General features: G+C 31.9%; 1 protein-coding gene across 1 annotated transcript in view; it reads right to left on the bottom strand.

Moving 5' to 3' along the window:
- RAB10_2 (Ras- protein Rab-10) overlaps positions 1–26,444 on the bottom strand; it is a 47,824-nt gene that overhangs the window by 18,825 nt on the left and 2,555 nt on the right. Inside the window, exons 2-4 of the mRNA XM_012937582.3 lie at positions 9,006–9,530; positions 3,394–3,454; positions 2,288–2,348 (exon numbers count right to left, since the gene is read on the bottom strand). Of these exons, the coding sequence (XP_012793036.1) occupies positions 2,288–2,348; positions 3,394–3,454; positions 9,006–9,330 (447 nt within the window). The 5' untranslated portion in view covers positions 9,331–9,530. The remainder of the gene's footprint in view (positions 1–2,287; positions 2,349–3,393; positions 3,455–9,005; positions 9,531–26,444) is intronic.

The following is a 26,444-nucleotide window of genomic DNA, read 5'->3' as shown; positions in this document are numbered from 1 at the left end:
TATGTATTCAAATATCAGATTGATTTATTTTAGAGGTCAATTACATTCATATGAATTATTTTTGTGTTCTTAATATATATCGTCCGATCCAGGATTTCAATATCAAGCATAACTCAGTTAAGCATTCCACCTAACTACTGATTATCACTATCAGACTTTTTTTCTTAATCACTTAGACAGGAATTGGTTTTCTCACAACACTAGCATAAGATTAGTGAAGTTTGTATCTAATTGAGACTTGAATTCAATCATTTATTAACAAGTCATATGATATAAATAACATTTCTTTTTCAAAAGTTATCACTTTTCTACATTGGAAAATAAACACATTAAAAACTAAGTCAGTGGAAGCATTTTTTATGTATCGTCAGATCCTAATTCATATCTTGATAAATTATAAACTTCATCTAAGATGTCAAGAATCATGAAAAATTGAGTTGAACAAAAAACAGGACGAAACGGCCGTCCAGTGCTTCCAGGTTTTCCATAGTGGTCTTGCTTCAATTGACTCATGATTTCAATCTGTGAAATAGTAGATTTGTTAAGATTTATTGATTTTCGTGAAGTCTGCTGTTATTATATGAAGCATTCAAAACGGAGATCGATAAATAAACTTTCTATAAGTATGCTCCTAATCGGTTACTTAGTGAGAAGACTAAGAGTGAGAAGGAAGTTTTGTTGGTTCAGTTAAATGGAGAGATATGTGTACACTTATATATATATATACCCCTTGAAAAATGAGACAATTTCTTGGCCAATAACATGGACTTATCATTAGGAGACTTGATTAGCAATAAAGTGACCCCCACTGTATATTATGTTCAATTTTCATCAAATTAATTTTTAGTGGTTTGAAGTTATAATTTGTGACTTAATCGTTAAAAGTTCAGTAACTTAACCGCTAAAAAGTTGATAGTCATTAATCTTGTGTACATTTACACTGGTTTCATTTGAGAACTTTTGTTAAACAGTTACTGTACTGTAAAATACATAAGGGAAACAACATCAAATCATCCATATATTCTAGATTATATATTTCACAGCTATTCTGTACACTAAACCGCTAAGACGATGTCAACCCTATTATACGTTTAGATATTAAAAATGTTTTTATTTCGTGTGTTTACGTCATATTGATAGGAAAGAACTTGAAATACAATTGAAATTATATAAATAGTTGGTTTAGTCCTTATTTTAATTAAATACAGAATTAAATCATTGTCTGTTTTACACTATATTCAAATGTAAGTTTATAACATAATTTCAGTGTTTCAAATTAAAATACTCTCTAGCTATAAAGCGTTCAAATAACTGCGTTACTGTGTTTAGTCAATAAAATAAGGTTTCGTACTCAAATGCGATGGTAACTTTTATCCTCGACTACAACTATAAGTGATATGAATTCAGGAATCATACAGAAACAATTAGTTCTTACAAGATTGCAAATATACTGTACTGACAAATATAAACTTGGACGGAACCCGATGTCCAAGGCTGAGTACTTCTTGTTTTGTAATCAGTTAACATCAAAATAGTGTATGTAATATTTAGTAACCCAAAGGCTACACTGCTAATTGATTGATAGGATGCGGTCAAACATAAGGTATGCTAAAACGTGATACTAGTTATTATCCAATAAGTAATCAGTTTATTTTGCATCAATGTCAAATCATTCAGTCAAAGACGCCACACTTATCTAATTCATGACGTATATATGCGGTCACTCATAATGTTATTAAGCTGAAAGAAACCAGTTGGAACCGATATATATAGGTTTAATCTTTATTAGAAATAGTCTGAAATGTTGAAACCACTATTTCTCATCACGGGATTCAAGTTTGTATTGGCCAGTATTAAAACCACAGAAATAATTAATTAGTACAACTACAAAAAAGTATGTTGGTTACGAGAATGTTATCCACTGAAGGCAACGGAAGATAGTTGAACAGTATCATAAATTGTGACTGAAGTTAGACATCTACGCTGTTGGATGTTGGCTCATTATTCTGAGGTTAAATGTTCACGCTCAAAGTCAAATGTCCCGGGTTCGATTCTCCCCGATGGGGTCGTGGAAGCACACTTCTGAGGACCACCATAGTAGGCCGAAATAACCGTCCATTCCTTCCAGGTTGTCAATAATGGTCTAGCCAAGATCGATCCGTGATTTAAATTACGAAACTATAATTCTACTTTCCTTTTATAAATAAACCTTATGATATATAATGGTTGCATTTTCAAAACCATAAAAGACTTTTATTCTCGAAAAAAAGTTTTTATTTTCACTTACTTTAGCCTCTCGAAAATGTAACGATACAATAGAATGATATTGTTCTTGACCTGCTGTATCCCTGTAAAAGATTAAAAAGTAACAATTTTCTATACGTAGTAGAAATGTTAAGCAGTGTAGCTTCAGCTTTAAAATTATTAAAGTTGAGTTCACCTAAGTAACAATGAAGTAAACAGTGGTTATTTGAAGTATTTCAATCTACAATTTCTGTTCAAGTTATGAAGTCAGTTGTTACTTCCAAGTTGAACACATCATGGAAGGATATTTGAGGGATCTGAAAAGTCATGTATATTATAGCTAGTCTTGAAGACTCTGTAAGTTGATAGAAATACCCAAAAACAAATTTTTGAAAGTTATTCACATATATCATTTCTTCAAAGGAGTTTCTGAAGTGTTAGCTTTGTACTTTTATCAGTGATTCATTGGATAATTTAGTGAGTTAGGGAATTAGGAATTCAAAAATAGATAAAGATTTGTAGACATGAATTCTTTATGTCGATACGGCGTCAACAGTGATCTCCCTACAACTAAATCTTTATCTTTTCAGAGAATTACAGAATAATTATTCTGTGGGCAATTATAAATTTACTATAAGGTTATTTACAACTATGAGGAAGATTTGGAAAGAAACCATTCGTGTGAATAAATCCACATTCAGATTCTTAAGGTTCTGTAACCATATTTCTACAATATTAAAATTAGAAAACTGATAATAAACATTGCAAAACCAATTAACTTCTTAAAACTACCATACTCTCACAAATGTCATCACCTTATTAGTTAAATAATTTTGATTTATATAAACTTTACTGATTGACTTAAAAAATATCTTGAAAATTACGCGGTCATTTTGAGGGTTACTCGAGCTCATCCCTACACTATATTTATATCATGATCTCCACATATCTTCTATTTTAAGATATCTATGATTAAAATAGAAAATGGAGTGTTATCGTGAAAACAATTCACATTTGGGGAAAACAAAAGTTCTATCTAGGCATAACTGTCAAACTAATCTTATCTAAGCATTTGCTTTCGCTTTATAAACATTACAACTTATTATATATAGTTTGTATAACATAAAAAATACGTAATATTGAACTTACCATACTTCTAATTGTACACGATGATTTCCGACTGTGAATATTCGTTTAATCAAGTCAATACCTTAAATAAACAAGCAAAAGTAAAAATGATTATCAAATTTAATTATTGAAAAGTTTAAAGATAGATTTATTCTTCTATGTGAACAAACTTCTTTAACTGCTTCGAATTCACGTTGAATATTCATAGTGATTTGAATAAATGATCATCATCATCAAATACAGTGTATAGAACAAACTGACTTCATTTATTAAAAAAATAAGAGTTAGGTGTTTCAATCGAGCTTGTCAGTATTTTCTTCTCCTGAACTTCTCAGAGATCGGATCCAAAATACTCAGTTCTTGTGCAAATGTGTTACTTTTATACTATTTGGTTAAAACCCAATGATCCACAGTTCTCACTTCAGTCAATTCACGATATTGAATAGAATGAGTTCATGATACAAACTAACAACTTCATAAATATCGTATAACAGTGAATCTATAAATAAGAATTGAGTTTGTACATTCGTAGTTATCATCTGTTATAAATAGTCTCATTATCACATTGTTGAGTATGAGTAAAGGAAGCAGTTTTACCGATTTATACATTGATATCATTCCCTTTACCATTTGGATTAATGAAGATGTAATTAACAGTAGCATTATTTCAGTTTTTAATCAGTATATCATGAATTTAAGTGTACCTATCTTACCAAAATAAACAATGCATAGAAATGTTTTTAATGTGTGGCGGTGAAAGTAAGATGTAATTGGTTATTGGATATGAACTGGTAGACATCAACTATTTAATAGCTGCTTTCCTGTCCTATCACTGATCTCTATTTTAAGCTCAATGAGTGTGAACTGATCGTAATTGTGTAAACTAAGGTATCGACCAGCCTATCATTTGGTCATGAATCAGGTATCTAGTAAAACATGATCCAGTCTGTGTACGGTTCATCAATAGAGTATTCAACCTAGTGGTAAAATAATTATCGTCACCGGTATTAAAGTTATATAACCATGGAAAACAGGAAATATTTTTACTCTCACAGTAAATCATTTTGATTGATAAATCTTCAATCTTGATTTGTCCCTATTCATTCACGAACTTAAGTCAACTGTATCTCACACGGGCATAGACAGTTCTTTTGACAAATTTTAAACTGTAGTGATCAGGTTCAACGTAAATTTTGTTTTTCTTATTCCGAATAATTACATATATTTGAAACTTTAGCAAATCTTCAAGATTCAATGAAGTTTACTTTTTCTGACATTTAACAATTGTTAAAATATTGTTATCTAACAAACAACCGTTATTTATAAACGTTTGTCCTAGGGTTTCATGGTAAGTCTTAAGGATTTGATCTGACAACAAGAGCTGCCGTTTTATATTACTTCACAGAGCTTTACTATGCAAAATGCTTCTATCAATTTGGATAACTCAGTTTAAAACCAAGAGTTAACTATGGAAGTTTATATATTCCAGGGAATAAATGGAACTAGGGAGAGAGAATAGCCAGACAAACATGTATACAGACGATTTAAAAAGGACAGAAAGTGAATACATAATCAGTCAATAGGACAAACAAACATACTGTACATTGTTTAAGTGTTCAATTAAACTGTCAAGTATATACAATATGAGACTAATTATGATACAGACAGATAAAAAATATTCTACATTACTTAATAACGGTCATGGGTTCAAAAAAATATTCAAGGGTATGCAAAATAAGTCTACTATAAAGGTTCTACACGATCAAGTTTGTTAATAGATTCATGTTTAAAATAACCGAACTAAAAGTTGATTAAAAAAACAATCTTCATTTTTAAATATGGTCTTTTGTGGCGTTAAAGACTTATTGATAAAGTTTTGGTAGATAATACTCAACCGATATGGTGAATATCTCGTTGCTTCCTATATAAGTTTCCAAGATAAAAAGTGTATATTACTGAAATTTTAACTAGTGAATCCTGACTTAGGTTTTAAGCTAATCAGTAGTTCATCGACAAAATGTTTTTACAACCTTCCGACAACAAGTGCTTTCTGTGTCATTAAAATTCAATCGGCATTAAGAACTAGATAAATACGATATTCGGGGTTCACACTTAGTGATCATTCCATTCGCATAACTTGGTGTTATAATGGAATGAATATTGCAATGGTTGGGACTAATTCTTCGAAATATTACTAATAATAATATTTTTGTATGATTACCGAGTAACTAGATTACTGTGAACAGATATTCTATTTATCATAAGTTTCAGTTAACACATTAACTACGGTTATAAAACTGACTATTCCGAATTTGTTGCCAGTCAATTACTTTCAGTGTCCCTTACTCGCAGATAACTTTTGACTTGATCACGTATAAGTATTACTTTCCATTTTATGGTATGATGCATTCTGGTCTGCCTGTTTATAAACCACGTCTGTTTGAACTATAAATATCGTAGAGAGTGATCGCTACTTCTGAACCCGAGTCTGGACATAGAGAAGAGCTTGTGGCTAACAGACTAATAAGAACTCAGCTTCTGTCTTGAGGTCAGCAGTGATAATCGTTCATGTAACCGGTCAATTTTGAGACATTGGGCTGTTTAAGAAATAGTAGACGCGAAACAGGTCAAACTAGAATTAGGATTCTGATTGGTGACTTGGCATTTGATATTGATCAGTGGTCTCAAGACATAACACTTAGTCTTGCTGTAAGTTCCAGTTAGGAAAGCAAAGTTTTGCCACCTCTGAATGAACATTATAGAATACTATTTACTGGTTCTAACTGGCATGAAACGAAGGTCCGCGGCTTTTGATTGATCACTTTCAGCCACATAACATCCAAATACATCATTTTTTTATTCCTATTATTGAAAACTTTAAAAGTAGACTGAAGACACATACATATTTCCCTTTCTTCTCTACCAATAAACTGAAAATATAATCAAGAATTTTAGATTGTGTTATATACTTTTGATCCCTAAATACGACTGATATTGCAAGCCCATTTTATTCAAACTACCATTGAAAAATTTCGATAATGTAATAGGAAGACGAAGATTGTCAGAACTATGTGATATATTAGCGCAATACTTAATATATCACATAGTTCTGATAATCTTCGTCTTATTACATTATCGAAATTTATCAAAGGGACTAATTGCTTTAAATCATTGAAAACCTGGGAGCAGTGGACGGCCATTTCATACTAGTACGAGACTTTGCAGAAATGTGCATTCCGGATGCGAGGTTGTTGATGAGCAAACTACCGACGAGTATCATCGAAGAATATAATATACGTCCACTGCTTTCAAACTCCGCCTGCAGCTCTTCTAGAGTCACTGCCGGTCCCAAGCCCGGGTAAAGGAGGACTGTTGAGCATGGGGTTAGCGACCCCATTCCGTAGAAAACTAACTCGCTAAAAAACGATAACGCTAACCCACTGCTTTCAGGTCTAATTAAGATCAGTTCGTGATTTAAAATCCATGAGCATTCAGTCAACACCACAAAAAGCCTTATATTCATAGTATATCAATTTTTTTAACATTTCATATTAACTAATTATACAAATTACTTACTATGACTAAATAATAAATAATTCTTATGTAATCAATCAAGAAAAAGATGTTGATTATCATATGTTCATTATGAAAAGAAAAAGTCAACAACAAAGCTTATTTTCAACAGTTGATACCATGAGTCAATTAAAGCTGGACCACCATGGAAGACATGGGAGCACTGGACGGCTGTTTCGCCCTATCGTGGGACTCCTCAGCAGTGTGCATCCACGACCCCACCCCGCGAGGTTCGAACCCAGGACCTACCAGTCTCGCGCCAGGCGCTTAACCAACTAGACTACTAAGCCGGCATCCAACGGTATTAATGTCTAACTTCAACTAATCCACGAAATTGAGCGACACATCCACCATTGTCATCAGTGAGTTACTACCTCACAAATGACCCGGGTGACGTCCACTGGTCACTGCTTCTCACTAGAACTCCAGGATATATCTCTTGAAGCCATTCACTAGTGATCTCAACTGTTGAAATTACTACAATCTCCAAAAAACCCCTTCTAATAATAAAATTTATATTTTGTACTTTACACTAAGAAAAACGAAAAAAAACGAAATGAAATCAGCTGATTTAGTACTTCATTATATGCACAAACTAAACTGAATGATTAATTAGTTGTAAAAAATTGTTTTCTTAAATGTTTAAATTTGGTTTGTTCAATTACACCATATTGGACAGTATGTTTACTGTTTGATGTTTTGATTTTTATCAATACTTTTGTTATAAAAAGATTGTATTATTACACTTGGTCTATAATAGCTCATTGAAAATGTCAATTTTTTGATACTAATTGAAGTTAAAGGATAATAATGTTAATAGAATTGTTCTTGTATGTTTTATTGCCTGTAAGAAGTTTAAATTTCTAGATGAATTATAAGATTATTGCTACAGAGTTTTGTGGAGGTTGTAGAAATTTTATAGTTTAAGTCATGAAATGATCTTAAATAGAGAACTACTGCGAGCAAAGATTCATTGGATAACTTTTTTTATCTTAATATGGTTTTACTCGGAAGTTCTCATCCACGACCTCACGTCAAAGGATTGAGTCCAGGACCTATATTTTTGCCCACTAATATTTAACCCCTAGACTAGTGAGCCTATATTCAAAGGTGTATGTGTTTAAGTTCAATCAGTTCATGATCCTGACCTGTCATCTTCTATTGTGGATATCTGTCTCACACTTGAAATGGTTGAACTGCACTAGCTACAGTTCATTACTTGGACTCCATGAACTTCATTTTGAAACTAGTCGCTACTGAACACATGATTAATTATCAGTACACGTTTTGTGTATATTGTAGGATTTCCATAGTTTAAAGCATATCCAAAGCTTCCTGATTTACAATGGTTGTCTAGCTAAGATCAGTTTGTGATTATAACTACGAAAACTGTAGAACTAATAATAAAACGTAGGTATCATTACCAAGGTTTGACTTGATAATACAAATACTATATTTTTAAAAGACTAGTATTTTTATTTATAATAATAAAAAGGTTTGGTAAACGTTAAATGATGACAACGTAAGGCAGAGCTAAGGAAAACAAGTTATGCAATAAAATGCCGTTAAAAAAGGTTGTTGTTATTTAGCCATTGGCACAAATCAAATTCTGTTTATTACGATGTAATGTTATAACTGGTCTCGTTAGCCCAACATCACGATACACATTTGATTTGATTTTAAGTGATTAGAAGTAATTGGAAGAAAGTCAAGGGTTTGCATCTCATACTAGTTGGTATTCGTTGACAAGGCAATGTTTGAGATCTACATGATGCTGGTGCTCCTCGTATGATTCGAACTAGTGTCATCCAGCATGAGTCAGATGCACTTCTACTGAGTTGTTTGGACAGTAATTGATCTTCAAAAAGAGTCAAACGTTTTCACTCAAATTAATCAACTTGTAGTAACTACTAATACGCTTTCAAGACCCTAGTGTTTATTACTTTCTCCCCACCGATATCTACAGTTTTACTTCAATCATCTATGACCTATCAGTACATTCATATTTCATTCACAATTTCTAAATTAATGAATGATAAAAAATGATTGACATAACTTACCGATTGTTGAAATAGTAGTCTGATAAAATGTTTCACCAACAAGAGCTCTAAGTATTGATGTTTTCCCTACACCGGAATTACCAAGTAGCAATACTTTAAAATGTGCATCAAATCGTTGTTCACCTGTTCCCCCTCCAGTACCATTTACTGAAATTAATGGACTACTTTTTTTCGTTTTCCTCATACCATTTTGTTGTAGAAATTGTTTGACATAACCATTTTGTTTAAGTTGTGTTGTTGTTCGGTTCGATGGGATTTTACAATTGGTTGTATTATAAGGCTCAGAACCGTAAATACTTTCGTGTAAATCAAATGTGTATGACATTGATAATAAATATATATAAAGTTTTTCTATATCATTTAAACGTTTATAATCCGATAATTATATGACTTCCAGAATGATTGAATATAAATGTTTATATTATCGTAACAATAGAATCATACTCATTTGATTATTAACTAACTATTGAAACTATAAAATTTTCAAATTAACGCTGAAATCCATTCAGGTAACGTGGTTTATGCCTACAAAGCAAATAGATCAACATTTTGACCTGATCAGTTAAACAGTTCAGTCATTTTATTGAATAATATTTAAATAATAAGACTAGTTATAGTCATAACTATAAATTAGAAATGATAATCTTAACTAAAATAAATAGTCATCGCATGATTATGAACAAAAATCGAATAAACAAAAACAACAGTTTTCAAAAATATCGTTCTAAGATGAGAGAAGAAAAGTGGAAGAGAAGAACATCAGGAATTTAGTAATCATGTATATCCCAGGTGAATGACAAGATATTTTATATTATCAACTGAAGTTGAAATGTTAAGTGGAATCTGCTTCTACGAAACGTAGAAGTTGGAAGACAATATCAGAGTTTACTGAATGACCAATGTCTAATATATGTCTTCCTATGGCATTATCAGGTAGTTTGAAGTTACTCATGTTCAAGTTCTTTAACCTTTGTCCCGAATTTTTTTAAAATAATACCATCTCCGTTCTTCTAACTTACATGTTATTCCAAGGAGACGAGAATATGTACATACAGCTTAAGGCAAATTAGGTAGATACATCATCTAAGTTAAATTCTATGAATAACCCTTTTAAACCATATTTAATTGTTATAATAGTAACTGAAAAAGTCGATGCAATGTTGACCCCTTGGAATAACTTTCTGTAGCACACCATTTGTTGGTTTAAAACTATTATTTATGAGCTTTACTAAATAATCTGATTATCTTCAAGATGAATTTTTTTAACAAAACTTCAATCATTTACAAGTTTATTTGTGTAAGAATATAGTTCAGTTCATGAAGTTAAATCTTGTTTTACCAATGAAAATTTATCATAAAGCCGTGACCAGTGGAGCTAATCCGTGTCGGGTAGAAACAGGTGTCTATCTCAGTACAATGGAAGATGGTCGTGCAATTTCGTGGATTGGTTGAGGTTAGACATTAACACCACTGGGTGCCGGCTCAGTGGTCCAGTAGGTTAAGCGTTTGCGCGCGAGACTGAAGGCCCTGGGTTAGAATCCCGCTAGCGGGATCGTGGATGCGCACTGCTGAGGAGTCTCACAATAGAATGAAACGGCCGTCCAGTGCTCCCAGGTTTTCAATGGTAGTCTAACATCAATCGGTTCATGATCTCAATCAAAAACTTAACAATCTCCACAACCCCTAAACTGATATCATAAATATGTCGACATTATTTATGATCAATTATTTATACATAAATTCTACCCGATTAAATTCTCATTGATTAGACAAAAATCTTATTATCTGAACTAATCTATTTGAAATGTACAAATTTAATCTTACTGATATATACTCTCCTTTGATTGGTTGATTGCAATAAATTCATATTTCTGCAATTAGCTGATTGGTTTGATTTTTTTCCCCTAAATATTGCTTACTTTTAATTGGTTTGAAAATAATGATTTAATTAATTCCAGTGTATCATCAGTAAAGGAGTGTAAGATCGGTAGATTTTGAAGTAGTACATTTAAATATTATAACCATAAAAGTATGTCAACTACTAAACGAATAAGAAATTAAGAGATATAGTAAAGCTTTTGAGTTACAATAAAATAAATGATATTTTGCAAGATGTTGGAAGTCGAAATCCTCCTTGCATCAGAAATTTAACTATTACTCTCCAATCTGTAAGAATTCATGTATTTTTTTAGAAATAAACTTTATATTATGAAAAACACTATATATAGTACAAAATATCATAATTGAGATGGTGATTTTTTTATACAGCTCAGATGAATGATTTTAGTGGAGTTTCGTACTCTGAACTGGATGGTTTGGATGATCAAACCAACTTACGAAAGTCGATCAACACCATTATTGAATATTACTGAAAACAAACAAAATATTACATTCCTAATGATTATATGTTCTACTTAAGCATGAATAAATATTTTGCCTGTTTTTTTTGGAAAAACTACTTTTCGTAATGAGAATTTGAGTTAAAAGCTTGCATTATACCACTAATTAACTATGAATGTAAGCTGAGTTAATGAACCTTAAGAAGAAAATAAGACACGATATTATAACGAACATTTCTGTGATAACAAATATTTGACCGCCTTTTAACTGTTGATCTGCCCATTTTAATGATAGATCGAACTTAAATCTATGCACTTTGTAATGTGTATTTATTTGATTTTCCACGTTCTCAATACTCATTAGTCCTCATCAGTAAACATATATTTTGAGAGGATTGCTTCGTTATTGTTTATAGTTATAGTTAACTGTGAAATCCAAAGCACACTCTTCGTCCTATTAAATACACTTGTCAGGTTGTCTGTTTCGACGTTTTTGCTGGTATCCAAACTCAATATCTTTCTCTCTAAAAGTCAGTGTGTTATTTATAGAGTTATTGAATCCATAAAGCCATCAACTCGTTCAGGGTGTATTTGTAATTGGGTTGTACATACATAAAACTGAAGAGTTTTAAATAAAATGAAACGAGCATCCTAGATTCCCTTGTTAGCCAAAGTACAAATGTAGTGAACGAAGAAGTTAAGCTGAGAAGACCAATTTATAAGTTAATACAAAATTACAGAATGTCTTCGTAAAATACGAAAACATCTTTCATCGATTGTCTCCTACAAAATTTATCGTTCCTCCATTCCTGTTGTTATTACAAGTACTCTCAGTTTACAGTTCTGTTCTCTTCAATTCGACCTTCCCAACGTTTTGAGGCCAGGCATTTCACTTCTGATTGGTGTAGCATACTATTTATGTCTGTCGACGTAAGTAGCATACACCACACAAATACATAGTACATTCTTATTTTACGTTAAAATTTATAGACGTTATATATATATGTATATAGTCAATCAGCGTTAAAATTATTTCTCTAAAAACGCATTCATCCATTAAATGTGAGTCATTAAAATGAACTAAACATTTGAAGACTGGATTACTTTTCACCTAACATTTCTTATTTTCGTTTACTTATACCATACTGTATTCCCATTCTTTTTTCAACGTCTTTTCACCGTATTGACTATCAATAAAGATTATACAGGTAGAACCAAATAATATTGATTGATACGAATTATAGACAAGGCTTTTGAAAAGTTCGAAATCAGTGAATATAAGATAAGAATAATGTTTACCGACAAGTTATATCAGAATAAAATAACCAGTAATCTCGATCAGTGACAGAAATTTAGTGGTGATGGAGAACTCCAACAACTTAATAACAATAATTTAGTGATGACGGGATTGATTGTGACACTGAATGAAAGTGGATAGGAATAGCAAACATAATAATAATATCTTGTTGACACTAATACACTGCTTAATCAAAACTATATGAATAGGAAATACAGTAAATCCAAGCGCTTTTTTTTACTTAAAACTTTTATTATAGATAATTAGAGTTATATCTACTTGTTCATACAATGACACAGATGTAGTCACTCTTTGTCTTCCATCAGATTATTAATTTTACATTAATCTTATGTTTCTTATCCTACAAATTTATTCATTCTTCTTGAATCATAAGATTTATTACTACATGGTTTTGTGGAGGTGTCCGAATTTTACAATGTACATTACGGAATAATCTTAATTAAGGAAACCATTGAAAATTGTAAAACAGTGATCTAAATGTTAGGTGTTCACTGAAGATCTTGGATTCATTACTTGGCAGGGTCATAGATGGATACTTGGACGAAATGATTGTCCAGAGCTTCCTGGTTTTCAGTGGTTGTCTGGTGAAAAGTATTCCTTGATATATTGTTTAGTGTCTAATGTTTTTTTCACTACAACTGATGATGTTACTAATCTGACTATTTTCATATTTGTCGTAATAACTTTATCTTTTTGTGTTAATATGGTATAGCAACTTGAACCTATAATATATATGTATGTTCTACGTTGCTAATGCTTGTTTGATTGATTGACTGATTTACTGGAACATATTTGAAATAAATGAACAAACGTTCATTCAAGCATCTTATTAAAATTATATATATATATATACAATCAGTTTTCATTCACTGATTATAGATTTGAAAGAGAAATTAGTTGGTATTCAAAAATACTGAACAAATATTTTACAATACAGCTGTTAACAAGATAATTGTAATGCGTTTTTTCTTCTTAAAATGGTAAAACTTCAGAATTATAATATATAACTTAATTAGTATCTAAGTTACCATCCACTAACTTAGATATTATGAAAATAACTAAAGTGTGATTCAGTAATTTAAAAGAAAGCTTCCAATGAAAATGCAATGTGCAAAATCGATCGGATGGATTTATAAGTTTCTTTGTACTAATAGTTTTGCGTTGATGCCTGTATATTGTTAAAACATCGTACAGTAGAATAAAGTATTTGTCCTAGTACTTCCTAGCTTATGTGAATGTTTAACTAAGGTCATTTTTCTATGACGTTAACTATAAAATCTTGAATAGTTAATTAGAATTAATATTAAAATTCGATTCTATGGGCTACATTCACTATTGAACAAGAATATATGTTTATGTAAAACATATTTATAACACTTTATTGTAACCAATGTTTGGCGACCGTAGGTGACATGACCCAGAATCGATCACAATAGCGTAGGTGTACACACTCTTTGTCTTTCCTTAAACCGTGAGATTAAAATTACTTCATACCTTCCTTTCTGCGAACTAATTCTTCCTCCCTCTATTATATCCTGATATGAAAAGTCTTTTTTACTACCATTGACGTAACTGCTTTCAAGAATTCGGTGTTCATCTTGTTATGCTAATGAGGTGTGGCAACTTGGACCAATGCAAATATATGCCTGGTCCTACGTTGGGACTAACTAAATGATTCTATTTTAAATCAAAATAATAATAATAATATATACTTAAAAGGATATTTATTTAAAACAATGACTTGCTTATAAATGAGTAGTTTAATGGTTTTCAAGCATCACATGAAGTTTTGTAAAAAGTTTATTTCACCGACAAATGAACTTTTGTTTATAAAGCTAAATTTGGTTGAATAATATGGATTATAGTTTTTATTGTCACAAATTGATCTCAGCTGAGCAATTTTTCAAAACCAGGGAACCCAGAATGGGCGTTTCAGTCTACACTTAGATTTCTCAATCCAGGTTATCAGATTCATTAAAGTTGGGAGTGATACAATTGAACTGCTAGATCATTACTCAAGGAATTAAGGACACCGTTCAACAGTAAAGACCAGATGATCATAAATTCACTAGTATGCACTATATACATACTTTTCAGTGGTTGGGTGAAATACCGAAAACCAGGAAGCACTGGACATTTGTTTCCCAAAACTCCATACGAGGCTAAACCCGTGATTTACGGCGAATTAGATCATTATGAGCAATTCAGTTTGAATTTATTGATCGCCAGTGGTCACATAGTTTTTATTTGAGCCAGTGATTCGCAACGCTTATCCCAGTTTGTTATTACTTTCTCCGTCATGATTTGACATAAACTGATAAGTAGTTCTAAACTTTGTAGTGAAACAGATAATCAATACAATCTAATTCAGTAACAAGTACAGTAGAATTCAGTACACAATTTAGTTTGTCTAACTCGCCACAACATACTAACACACTGAGATGAAATTATTATGAAAACTTCGATAACAGTAATAGAAGTAATGATTGTCAGTGGTAGTGAAAAACAATGAGCATAGACAATGTGGTTCAAGAAGGGAGAATAAATTAACATTATGAAAAGTACCGGATAACTTTAAAACCCAAGATCAAAGGGAAGAAAGAGAGTGAATGCACCTGTCATTTTGAACGATTTTGTCTTATGTCACTAAACCTAGTATTTCTAAATATTTCTCAAGTTAATGATAATAGGTGATAAATTATCTTTAAATAGGACTAATTTTCACAAACCATTTGACTAAAATATATTTTAGTGATTATTTTTTTCATTGTATTTGAAAAAGTGACCGGTTAACATCGCTAATAATATTGTCAAACAAATCATCATATAAGTCGAAAGTGTAAATGATGATCGAAATGCTATTTTACAGTTCTACTGAAGTTATAATTGTACCGTTGGTTACTGACCCAGTGGTTCAAATAGTTAGTTAATTACCGCGTGATCTGAAACCCCTGGATTCGATCACTAGTAAAGTCATAAGTGAGCACTTCTGAGAAGTATCACTGCTCGGAAGATGCATCTGTTCATTGCTCCTTAGTTTCGATAATAGCCTAAGGTCAACCTGTGACGAATATAACCTAAAAATTAAATCCTCATACACAGAACCCTATCAAAATAATCGAAAAGCTGGGCCGATCAGACATATCAGTTCAAGGCCAAATGATAAGTTGAAGATGTTGATAGATGTACGTACTGATCAAGATTCGGCGTCATTTTCTGTGTCAACTTAAGTATTTATAGATCAATTTGAACATGTATTTCGATTAGGGTTAGCCAATAAAAGCTCCCTACTTATTCTTGGTTTTCTGACTCAAGTAGTTGGTTGCTTTCGTGTCCAGGAAGCACATATATCAGTGTCAAACTAGAATGATCTCAAAACATGATAAAAAAATACTTGTTTTCATTTTCTCTTAATAAATATTTCTTTAGATACGGTTGTCTACTCCGCATTCTGTTTTTTTTATTTTTTTAGAAATAAATAATATACCCAAGATTAAATCGATACTACGAGAAATAATTCTAATTAATTACTTTATGTCAAAGTCAATTACGCACATACATATGATGAGTAGGTGTTTTGGTGCAAAATCTTAGCTTTTTAATCATTATGATAAATTCACTGAATTCTATATGATTCACATAATATGTTTTTGTTTACAAGTCAACAAAACACAACAACAACAGCAACACCAACAGTTTCTACTCTACAATGCATAAATTATAAACATGAAACAGTTTGTTCAGATCATAGTGTTACACTCATCGAAAATACTTGCTTATATGCATATGTATATTCATTATGTGTGTTTATGCACGGAAGAATCATGTTCTTGTAATTTGCTCTGGTTAATTTCCAGTGATCAAGTTGCATGACAATAATATTAATAATAACAATAATGGTAATTCTTATTCCACCCACGGAATTGTGAGCCGTAATTTTTCTCTGTATTATTTCTAATATTCATTGGTGTTTGTTTAAAATTGTTTTGTGTTTTCACTTCGTACACAGATTTAAATGATTTGAGTGAAATTGTAGTTTTCATAACCTCCTACGTGATATAGTCAATGGTTAAAGAGAATATAATGCGTTCGTTGAGTTACTTACAAGTAAATAATGATTGAATATGTATGTAAGACATTGTTCAGTCTTCACATGCTTATTGATCAATTAACACTTTTTTATATACTGGGAATTCTGTTTTCTAAATCTCGACACTATTTACTTCATGGTTTCATAGTACTTAATTGCTAAGATGTTTTTAAATCAAATTGTTCCTTTAAACCAATCGTAGATCTGACGAGCCAGACCTTGGTAGCTTCTCCAAAATTCATACGACCTAACTGACCTTCGCTATTATCAGACTGATTTATTTTGGGTTCAAGCAAAAAGAGTTTGTTCCACAACTTTGTGTCATGCTGGTTACCAATTCATCATTTATTTATTTATTTATTTATTTAAACACATAAATATTGGCACAAGAGGGCACCAAATATATATGTGCCACACCATATTTGTGTGTGCGGGCTGTGATACTGCCCAGGTGCCCAGACTGAAGCAGGTGGTTTTCTTAGTGGGCCACTCCCCGAGCCTTTGACCTAAAGGTCTGGTCCACGAGGCAATGGGGCATCGTGAGGAGATGCAGTCCCATGGTAGTCCATGACCAACGATTGGTTCATACGCCATTTGTTCCCGCAGGATACTAGAGCTCATGTGCACCATTAGTTTGGGGTCCGGTTAGAGCGCTGGACATTCGCTTTTCGTCCTCTCATTTTCGTAAAAAACACCCCGCTGAAAGAAGGCAGTGAGTAGGACTTCCCTGGCAGAGGTTGTATACGCGTGGCCGTGTGAGAGCATTTCGAGATGGAGGGCGGGCCCACCCCCACTCTCGGCCATACCAGGGCATTTGGGGGCTTACCAATTCATCGGTGTTGATGAAACACTGTTGTTACGTAAATCAGTCTTAGAGTGATAACTTCCACTCGATACATGAAAAATGTACTTCAGAAACAGTTTTAACTTAAATCTTCAATATTGTCGTTGAGTAAGAATAAAATTTATTCATAATTAAAAGTGATGGAAAGACTTTGACTTAGGTTGTTGTATTCCATAAAGATAAAATACTTAAGAAAAAAATATGCGTTCACAATTGAAATCTAGTTTCAACACAAATCGTTTTAAATCATTGTAGTGATTCCAACTTATTTTAACAGCATTCTAGTCTATTCAAGAACGAACTCTTCATCCTCTAAGTTTCACCTAATACACAACAGTGGTTATCCAAGTGTTTTTCTTCGTCACTTCGGTTGGTTTACATGTGAGTTCGTTGACAAAATTGATCAATGACAGTTGTTTTCTAATTTTAGTCTAACTGATATCAGTTCAACCATGAAAATTACCATCAAAATACTTTGTTTTATTTTTAATGTCTGGATTGTAAATAGCACTTGAATCTACAACTCACTTTCTTTCCTATTCTGGATCCAATTGAATATACTTGACGTATCTTGACGTTGATGTTCAAACCAGGACTGGAACCTAAGTATTTCACAATAAAAATGACTAGTTTACTTAGCTACTTGTAATGAAAAGGTATGTCGAGGTAATCCACTAACGATCCACATATAACAATCGACTAATCACAATTAGAGTTTTGATTTTCAGCAATGGGAAATTACATACTACTACAAATTATTTCATTTATTTTAATGGTCAAACTGAAAACAAATAAACAAACAACTGTTCACTCGTATTATTTGTCGATTTTCGCGTATTATTTCGAATCCCTCCACCCCTAAATCTGAACAATTATATCTTCTAATTTTGTCTGATGAATCACTTTTACTATGTTACACACAAATACATATATACCTCCAGAGAGAATGAATCGGAGAGCGAGAGGGAGACAGATGAGGTTATACCATATGAAGAAACAATATGACTATCATTGTTGATTTTATTTCTATAATAACAGCTAGTATTAGTAACAATGATAGTAATAATACTAATCACCATTCATGTTGAAAGCAAATTCATTTTTATGACCTACTGATGAAAATGTTTTCATATATTTGTGTGTGTGTGTGTTTGAATGTGCATATTTGTTTCCCCGTTTGATCATTGATTTTTTTCCTGAATGTACACAAATTTTATCCTGTATCATATGTAAATATATTTATTCAAAAATGTGCCTGTTTTTTTTTATTTATTAATTTGAGATACTAAACCGAAATAAATTAAAGTAGGTGGTTTTATATTCGATGATCAGTTTGCCATGTTTAGAATATATACGTCATATCATGAAAGAATGAATGTAGTTAGATAATATGAGTACATTTATCATATTCTTGTTACCTACATCATTAAAAGATACCTCTGCTTTAAGTGTCTGTATAAGAACCTAGATTAGAAATAGTCTTGATGATCTGAGAGCTTGAACACAGTACTAAAGTGACAACTACTAAAGGCCAGCCATATTCAGTTTTTTTCCTAGTAATTATTGACATGTTACATTTGTATTTTAAAGAGACTACTAAAGGCAACAGAAATCCCTGAAACAAGATAAGATGTGCAATATTTGGAGTCAAGCTTTTCTAACCGTCTCCTTCTATTGTGGGAAGACAGCAATGATTTAAATACTGCTATCACACTTCCATATAGTCAGCATGGGAAAAAATGTTTTCCCATTTTATATATCTGCAGTTTAGCATATCAACTAAAAGTTTGAACTTGAAGTATACTTACTACGAATGATAGATGGTTAGTTATAAAACCGATTAACTCTAAAAAAATTATGCAAATACCTATTGATTTCTAATTGTATCACAGTATTTATACAGATCTAAATGTGTTTAACAATTCTTTGAATAGTTTTAATAAAAACAATCTAAACAAAAACTAGATAGATGTTCTTTAAAGTCAATCAATTCATAAGTGTGCTAATGACCTATATTAATAAAGATTTGTTGTGTACTTTACGAGAGAGAGAGAGAGAGGACAAAGAAAGACCAACTGAATATTGTATAATAATGTGATTTATTAATATTACCGGAAACTATCACAATATTAGAAAAACTTTTAATTCTAGATTTCAATATAAAGATTTGTGAGGATTATTAAATGCTATTGACAACATGAATAGACCGAGGTTAGAGATCCATTGTAAAGCAGGAAACACTGAATAGTCTTTTCGTTCTAGTACGTTACTCCTCATCAGTGGACAACCACGACCACATCACTGGGGATCATACCCAGAACTTTCGGTCTCACGTATAGACGCTAAACCTCTAGAAAACTGAGTATTCAGTAGTGCATATGTATAATTTTGATCATTCACAGTGTTGAGTGATCATCTTTCATAATATTCGGTAGGTAACTCCCTCACATTCGATACGGTGAAACTCCGATCATAGCTTTTCACTAAAATTCCTTACTAAATTTCCAAGTATGTGGTAATAAATAATATACCGGATATCTGTTTATATCTAATTACCAACGTCAAGTATATATTCATGTAAGTTCTTCACTTTAAGAATCATTTGATAAATGGTCGAATACTGAACTCCCAACACCAACCTGTCTATATATGAATGACAGGTTAAAAACAGTCACCATATACACCGGTTGATCATTTAGTAAAGATCTACTTCCTGCTTGTGAAGTTCTTAAAAATGACTTAATTATATTTATCAAGTAATAATATGATCATCGGCCCAACTAACCCGATATTGTAAGGCTTAGATCTAAGGTTCATGCTAGTTACTACTTGTCAATCAGTCAGTCAGTTGAATCTTCATAAAATATTAAATAAATATGACACTTCATTACTACTTAGCAAATCTATTAAAGTAAAATTACCGATGAAAAAACAGGCAGAAAACATGTTTCTCTTAAGTTATTTCTCACTATTCATGTTGTCTAAAAATAATTTTTTGACTTTGCCAAATTGTATACGACAAAATTTAATTCTTAATTGTCATAATCATCCCGTTGTGAATATTTTGACTGAAATTTGATCAATCTTAGATGGAATATGTACGTCTCGATGTAGCCATTGTGATACAGGTTTACATAGAATAGATGGCATATGTCTAGTATTAGAATCCAGGACATTATTTCATTCTCTCCAGGACTCATTAAATGGATGTATATGTCTGCCAAAGGTGATGTTCAATGCAATGTATCCAGCTGATTAGTCACAAATAAGGCGAAATGAGTGTTTTCGATTCCACTGCTAGATACATTTCGTCTACTCTGTATTTATAACAAAATAAGTTTTCCTTGAAATATGTAGAGTAACAGAATGAATACCAAACCAATGGTAACTTTCGAAACTATTTTAAGGACTGTTATTATATCATAACCTTATTGTATAACCATTGAATAACTGAACTACTATGTTTCTATGTTTCATTTATTGTAAGTTTGTGTTTGATCCATTGAACATTACTATACGTTTCATTATTTCTCAGTCAGTCAGTCAATTAGTAACAACGGAGAACTTCGTAGGTACGTACATCAGTTCGAGTTGCCACACCACATTAGCACAGAGATGCAGTGGTCGACTCAAACCCTGTAGTGCTAGATGCAGTAAAATCATAGGCTGTAACCAGAAAAATTAGGGTTTGAAGATGTTATTCAAGGAGTATAATCCAGTGAAATAAATTTGGAAAGAGAAAAAAGAAAGGGACATGAAGAATTAAGAAGATTAGAATTTGGGAGAACACAAAGAGTGGATGCACCTGCCCCATTGCAAACGATTTAGAGCCATGTCATTCAGGGTCTCTAACCATCGGTTCCTATCATCTCGCGGACCTCAACCAGGTAGTCTACACCTACCAATATGACTCAGCCTACTTGTCAGTGACTTCATGGACTTGTGCCATGTTTTGGTTTGGCCGCCCCTAGCTTTCTTCCAATCTACTCCTATACAACAAAACATCACACATTGAGGCAGTCGGTGGTTGGGCATATGTAACACATGTCCCAGCCATCTCAACTGATGAAGTTTCACTACGTCATCAATTGATTTGCCATCCTTACCTAGTACCCGTTTCCTAACAACTGCATTACTTACTCGATGGTCCCAGGATATACGAGCAATATTTCCTTATCAAGTTACTTACCGCTTGTCCGATTCACTGCCACTTCTGTCCTCTTTATGAATAAACTATGATTTTCTATTTTGTGATGTGATTGAATCATGTGTTTCTGTATATAAACCCAGGTTTTCTTGAATAATAATAATAATACAGGCTTGATTGCTGTCTTTTGTCATCTGGTATCAAGGTTGAAAATGAGCAAACCCATATGACTTAAGCACTAGTCACAGTTCAAGATTACATCTGTTGATTAGAATGTTTCATTGATCAAAACTTAAGACACTAGACTATAAACAGAATATCAGGGTAAAGAAACTATTTTAAAAAATGATTCTGATTAGTGAATGTAACTAGTGATATCGATTAAGATCTCAGATATAATAGTATATTTATTCTTTAACTGATGTTAAAATTTAAAGAATATTTTGCTTGAATTTCTATTATTGAATTCCTTCACATTAATTGTTTTCCAAAAAACAAACCATTTTTACATGAAATGATAAAAAATAGCTGACATTAAAAAATCTGTTTTAAGAAAAAAATAACTAATGAGTAACAATCACCTTGGTATAATCTCTATAAGTAAAGTAATTCTTTTTCCATACCTACTGTCTATTTTACTGTTCTCTTGACATTATACTTATCAAATGTAAATGTGTCTAGTGTCTTTTTTTTAAAATGTGTGCAAAGTTAAATGGCACATTGTTAAAATAATCGAAACTACCGGGTTTCGAGTGTCCATTATGTAGTTTGGCTAAATTCTACAATAGTGTGATTGGTATATGGAATGCAGTGGAGTCCTGGATCAACGTTTCGTTCTATATTGAACATGTATCCTAGTGCTAATGTTCACTTTAAGACTTCAGTCCAATACCTATCACTTTAAGTGCTCAAGGTGTTATCCACTGAGCTATAGATTGCAGATAGCCATGAAGTTGTTCAATGGGCATGGAAGTACCAGGATACACATAAGTCAAGAAGGACTGATTAATTATTGATGTCATTTCCTCTGAGTTTTCACGCCTAAACCATCCAGTTCAAAAAAATAACACCTTCAATATCACAATCTTGAATAACAAATATTCTTTATCACTGAAAAACTGCTGTCCTGAATATAAACGAACGGAAATTTCAAATCATTATTTTTATTAAAGTATCGATTCTATAACTGTTATCATCAAGATAGTTTGAGATCTATTCAAGAATTGTTTAACCAGTTTAATAATAAGACTCCAATCTACCACTTTGCATGTATGTTAATAGTTCTGAATATTAACAATTATCGTTCCGTTCAGTTTATGGTAATCTAAATGATGAAATATAATTTGTCCGTCTCATATTCTTGACTATTTTGTACCGATAGTCATTGTTAAGAAGAGCCCTCGAATGCCCTGGTACGGTCGCGGATGGGGAAAGTTCGCTCTCCCTCTCGAAATGCTCTCACATGGCCACACGTATACAGCCACTACAAGGGAAGTCATACTCATTGCCTTTTCGCGGCAGGGGTGTTGTTTTACGAAATTGAGAGGAAGAAAAGCGAATGTCGGGCGCTTTAACTGAGTTAGTGAACACGAAGCGTCCATCTAGCGGAGTTGAAAAACCCTGATTCCAAATCAATAGTGCACATGGACTCCAGAATCCTGAAGGAATAATTGGTGTATGAAACAATTGTTGGTCAGCTGATACCACAAGACTGAATCTCCTGACGTTACTCCACTGCCTTATGGATCATACCTTTAGGTCGAAGGCTCTGGGTGTGACCCCTTAAGAAAACCATCTACTTCAGTTTGGGCACCCAGGCAGTATGACAGCCCACACACAAATCAAGTAAGTTGTGTGACGTATATATGCTCGGTGCCTCTTTGTACCAATATTTATGTGTTCAAATGAATAAACATATTAAATACGTTTAGGAGAGGTCAGTTTATTGAGTTTTTATTGGTGTATGTCAGCTCTTTCTTTTAAGAGTAACTTCGTCATTTTTCTAATTTACAGTTTCCTTATGGCCTTTATTATTATTTCATTGGTTGTTATCACTTTTCATTAAATTTGTTATTTTCTCCAAAGTCACTTCATGCTACTATTTCAATTCTGATTTTTTAACTTCCATATGGATTATTATGTTATTCTGAATGTTCTGTGGAAGTATTTTTGTGTGATAGATTTGTCGATCTAATTGTTCAGCGCTCATATTTAAAAAAATTGTAGTCCTTTCGTAATTACTAACTAATGTAGACCTTTACTAAATCATTAAAACATAAGATATGAAAGTCACACAATCTTTTTTAAAATAATAAGACTAATTGTTTATTTTATTTAGTCAAAAATATCATAGTCTTAATTAATGATGTCTTTAACTAACGATATGAGATGTTTAAATGACCTCGACTGGAAGAAAGTCTGATGATCAGACGATTTTAAATAAAAGTTACGATACGTTACAAATTTTCTCACTTGCCTAGATTTCTAACTCAATACTTTTCTGAATAGCTATATGTCATGTTTGAAAGTAAAATTTAGTATCTCATTTTAAGAATATTCTCAAACCCATGAAATTATTTATATCTTCCATCAAAAGATTATAATCAAATCCATAGACTATTTAAAGATCTGACCTGTTCCATTGAATACAACGAATGATAGATTGAAATGTTATCTTTTCAGTAATTCCTCTGTTAAGAATTTTTATTAAACCTGTGATGTGTTTAAGATCGAATTCGGCTGAGTAAAAACTACTAATATGAAAGTGTATTTAATCGTGACTTGATAGATCTGATGATTGATACATAATGACATTTCAATGATGGTTGGCTATTTTCAATCCACACATGAGTAAATATAACTTAATACCATGAGCTGAAAACCAGCTTTGAGGTAAACTAGTATCTTACTGCACATGGTGCATTAATTTTATGGTAGCTGAATCTATCACACAATATAGTACATTGAGCTAATTGAAGCTGTTCAAAATAATTAACGCTGGAGAATACTTCTCTGGTCAACTACTTCATTACCTTTGTATTACATGTGTTCTGAAAAAAAAATCATTTTTACTCTAATTCAAACAATTTATCGTTGTATAGCATAATCGTATTGATTAACCTTTCATTTTGAGTTGTGTAACATGAATGAAACAGAAATATTGATTAATTTCTGTTCACACCAGTGAAATACTAATAATACTTAGTATAGTTTAGCCAAATAAAATGAACCTACATCTACTACTAATGATAACAATAGTAACACTATATATATACATACAAAATCCTAGCCTAACACGCACACACACAGAAAGACATATCTATAAACGAATACAAAAATCAACAAATATGTACATTAGTTATCCAAAAACTGATAAGGTAATTTTAACACAATTTCTATGAAGTAACAATTTCTATTTTATTCTAAATGTATAAAGTTATATATTTTCAATAATAATTTCAGTATAAATACAACTCTATGTAATATAAATAAGACTGAAATGTTGAAAATACATACCGTCAGTTAATTAAATAAACAGTGAGTTTAATAGATCATACAAATCATTAATTAAAGGAAACCATTGAAAATACCACTTGTTATAAAATTTGATTTTATCTTTTACTTTATATTTTCCTGAAAGTAAATGAGCAATAGAGATAGAGAAAATTTAAAGTTCAGATTTGGATACTTTTAATGTTGTTGAATCCTTCATAAGCTAGATGGTCTAATTACTTAGATTTTGTAGTTTAGAAAAAGCTTTTTAGTTATTTCATAAGTGTTAAATTAGTTAGTCTTGATAACTTTACTTTGTGATCATTTGTCTCTGGACATTTCATCTGCTATGTAAGTTTGTCGCAGAGGAAACTAACAGTTGTGGAATAATTAAAAAGCTCAATTGTACATAAAGTAGGAGGTGGTGATATTGTCCGGAATAACAATGAATGCTGCAAAATTAAGCCAACTAACCTACAGAACTCAACAATGCCAAACGTAAATAAGTAAGAATACTAATAATAATGAGAATTAATTTAGGAAAATACTTTTGATATTTTTCAAGTTAAACAAATATCATGAGAAAGACAGTTATTTGTACACTGAATGTTTGTACGCAGTGTATAAGCAACAAATCCTGTTAAAAAATATGTGTGTTCAGTGTCATGTAAATTTCAATTATCAATTATTATTCATCATTATAAAGTCAAATTAAACTACCCGTTTGTAGACTGCATTACTTGTTCATAATTCATCTTTGAAGTAATGCCTATTCAAGGAATTAATAAAGTCATAAACACATGCTTCATCAAACAAAAGATTTTCTTGACTTGCGTAGCAGTAAGTCACTTGTTAGTTTATCTCTTGACTAAATAATAATAATGTGGTCTCAAAGCACAACCTGTTTGGTCAACCGATATTCCTTAATTTTGACGTGTCTCATGTTGCTGGTGAATTGTGATATAAGGTCAGGGTACCGGATTTCTCTAGAAGAATATTTATCGGATTTAGGTTTCAATACGTCCGTTATCGGTTTACGATCTTTATCAATCATGAATCATATACCTTCTAACATGTATCGGAAGTGCTTATTAACATGGTAGATTGTGAGAAGTTTCTATTTGAAAAAGAAGTAACTAGTCTCTGTGAGAGATAGTCGCTTTTACAAGACACTGGTGATTACTGTGAATTTTTGACTAATTGGTTGAG

This window comes from Schistosoma haematobium, chromosome 6 (assembly GCF_000699445.3).
Source record: "Schistosoma haematobium chromosome 6, whole genome shotgun sequence".
Taxonomy (NCBI): Eukaryota; Metazoa; Platyhelminthes; class Trematoda; order Strigeidida; family Schistosomatidae; genus Schistosoma; species Schistosoma haematobium.
This window is presented reverse-complemented; position numbering and strand designations above follow the sequence as displayed.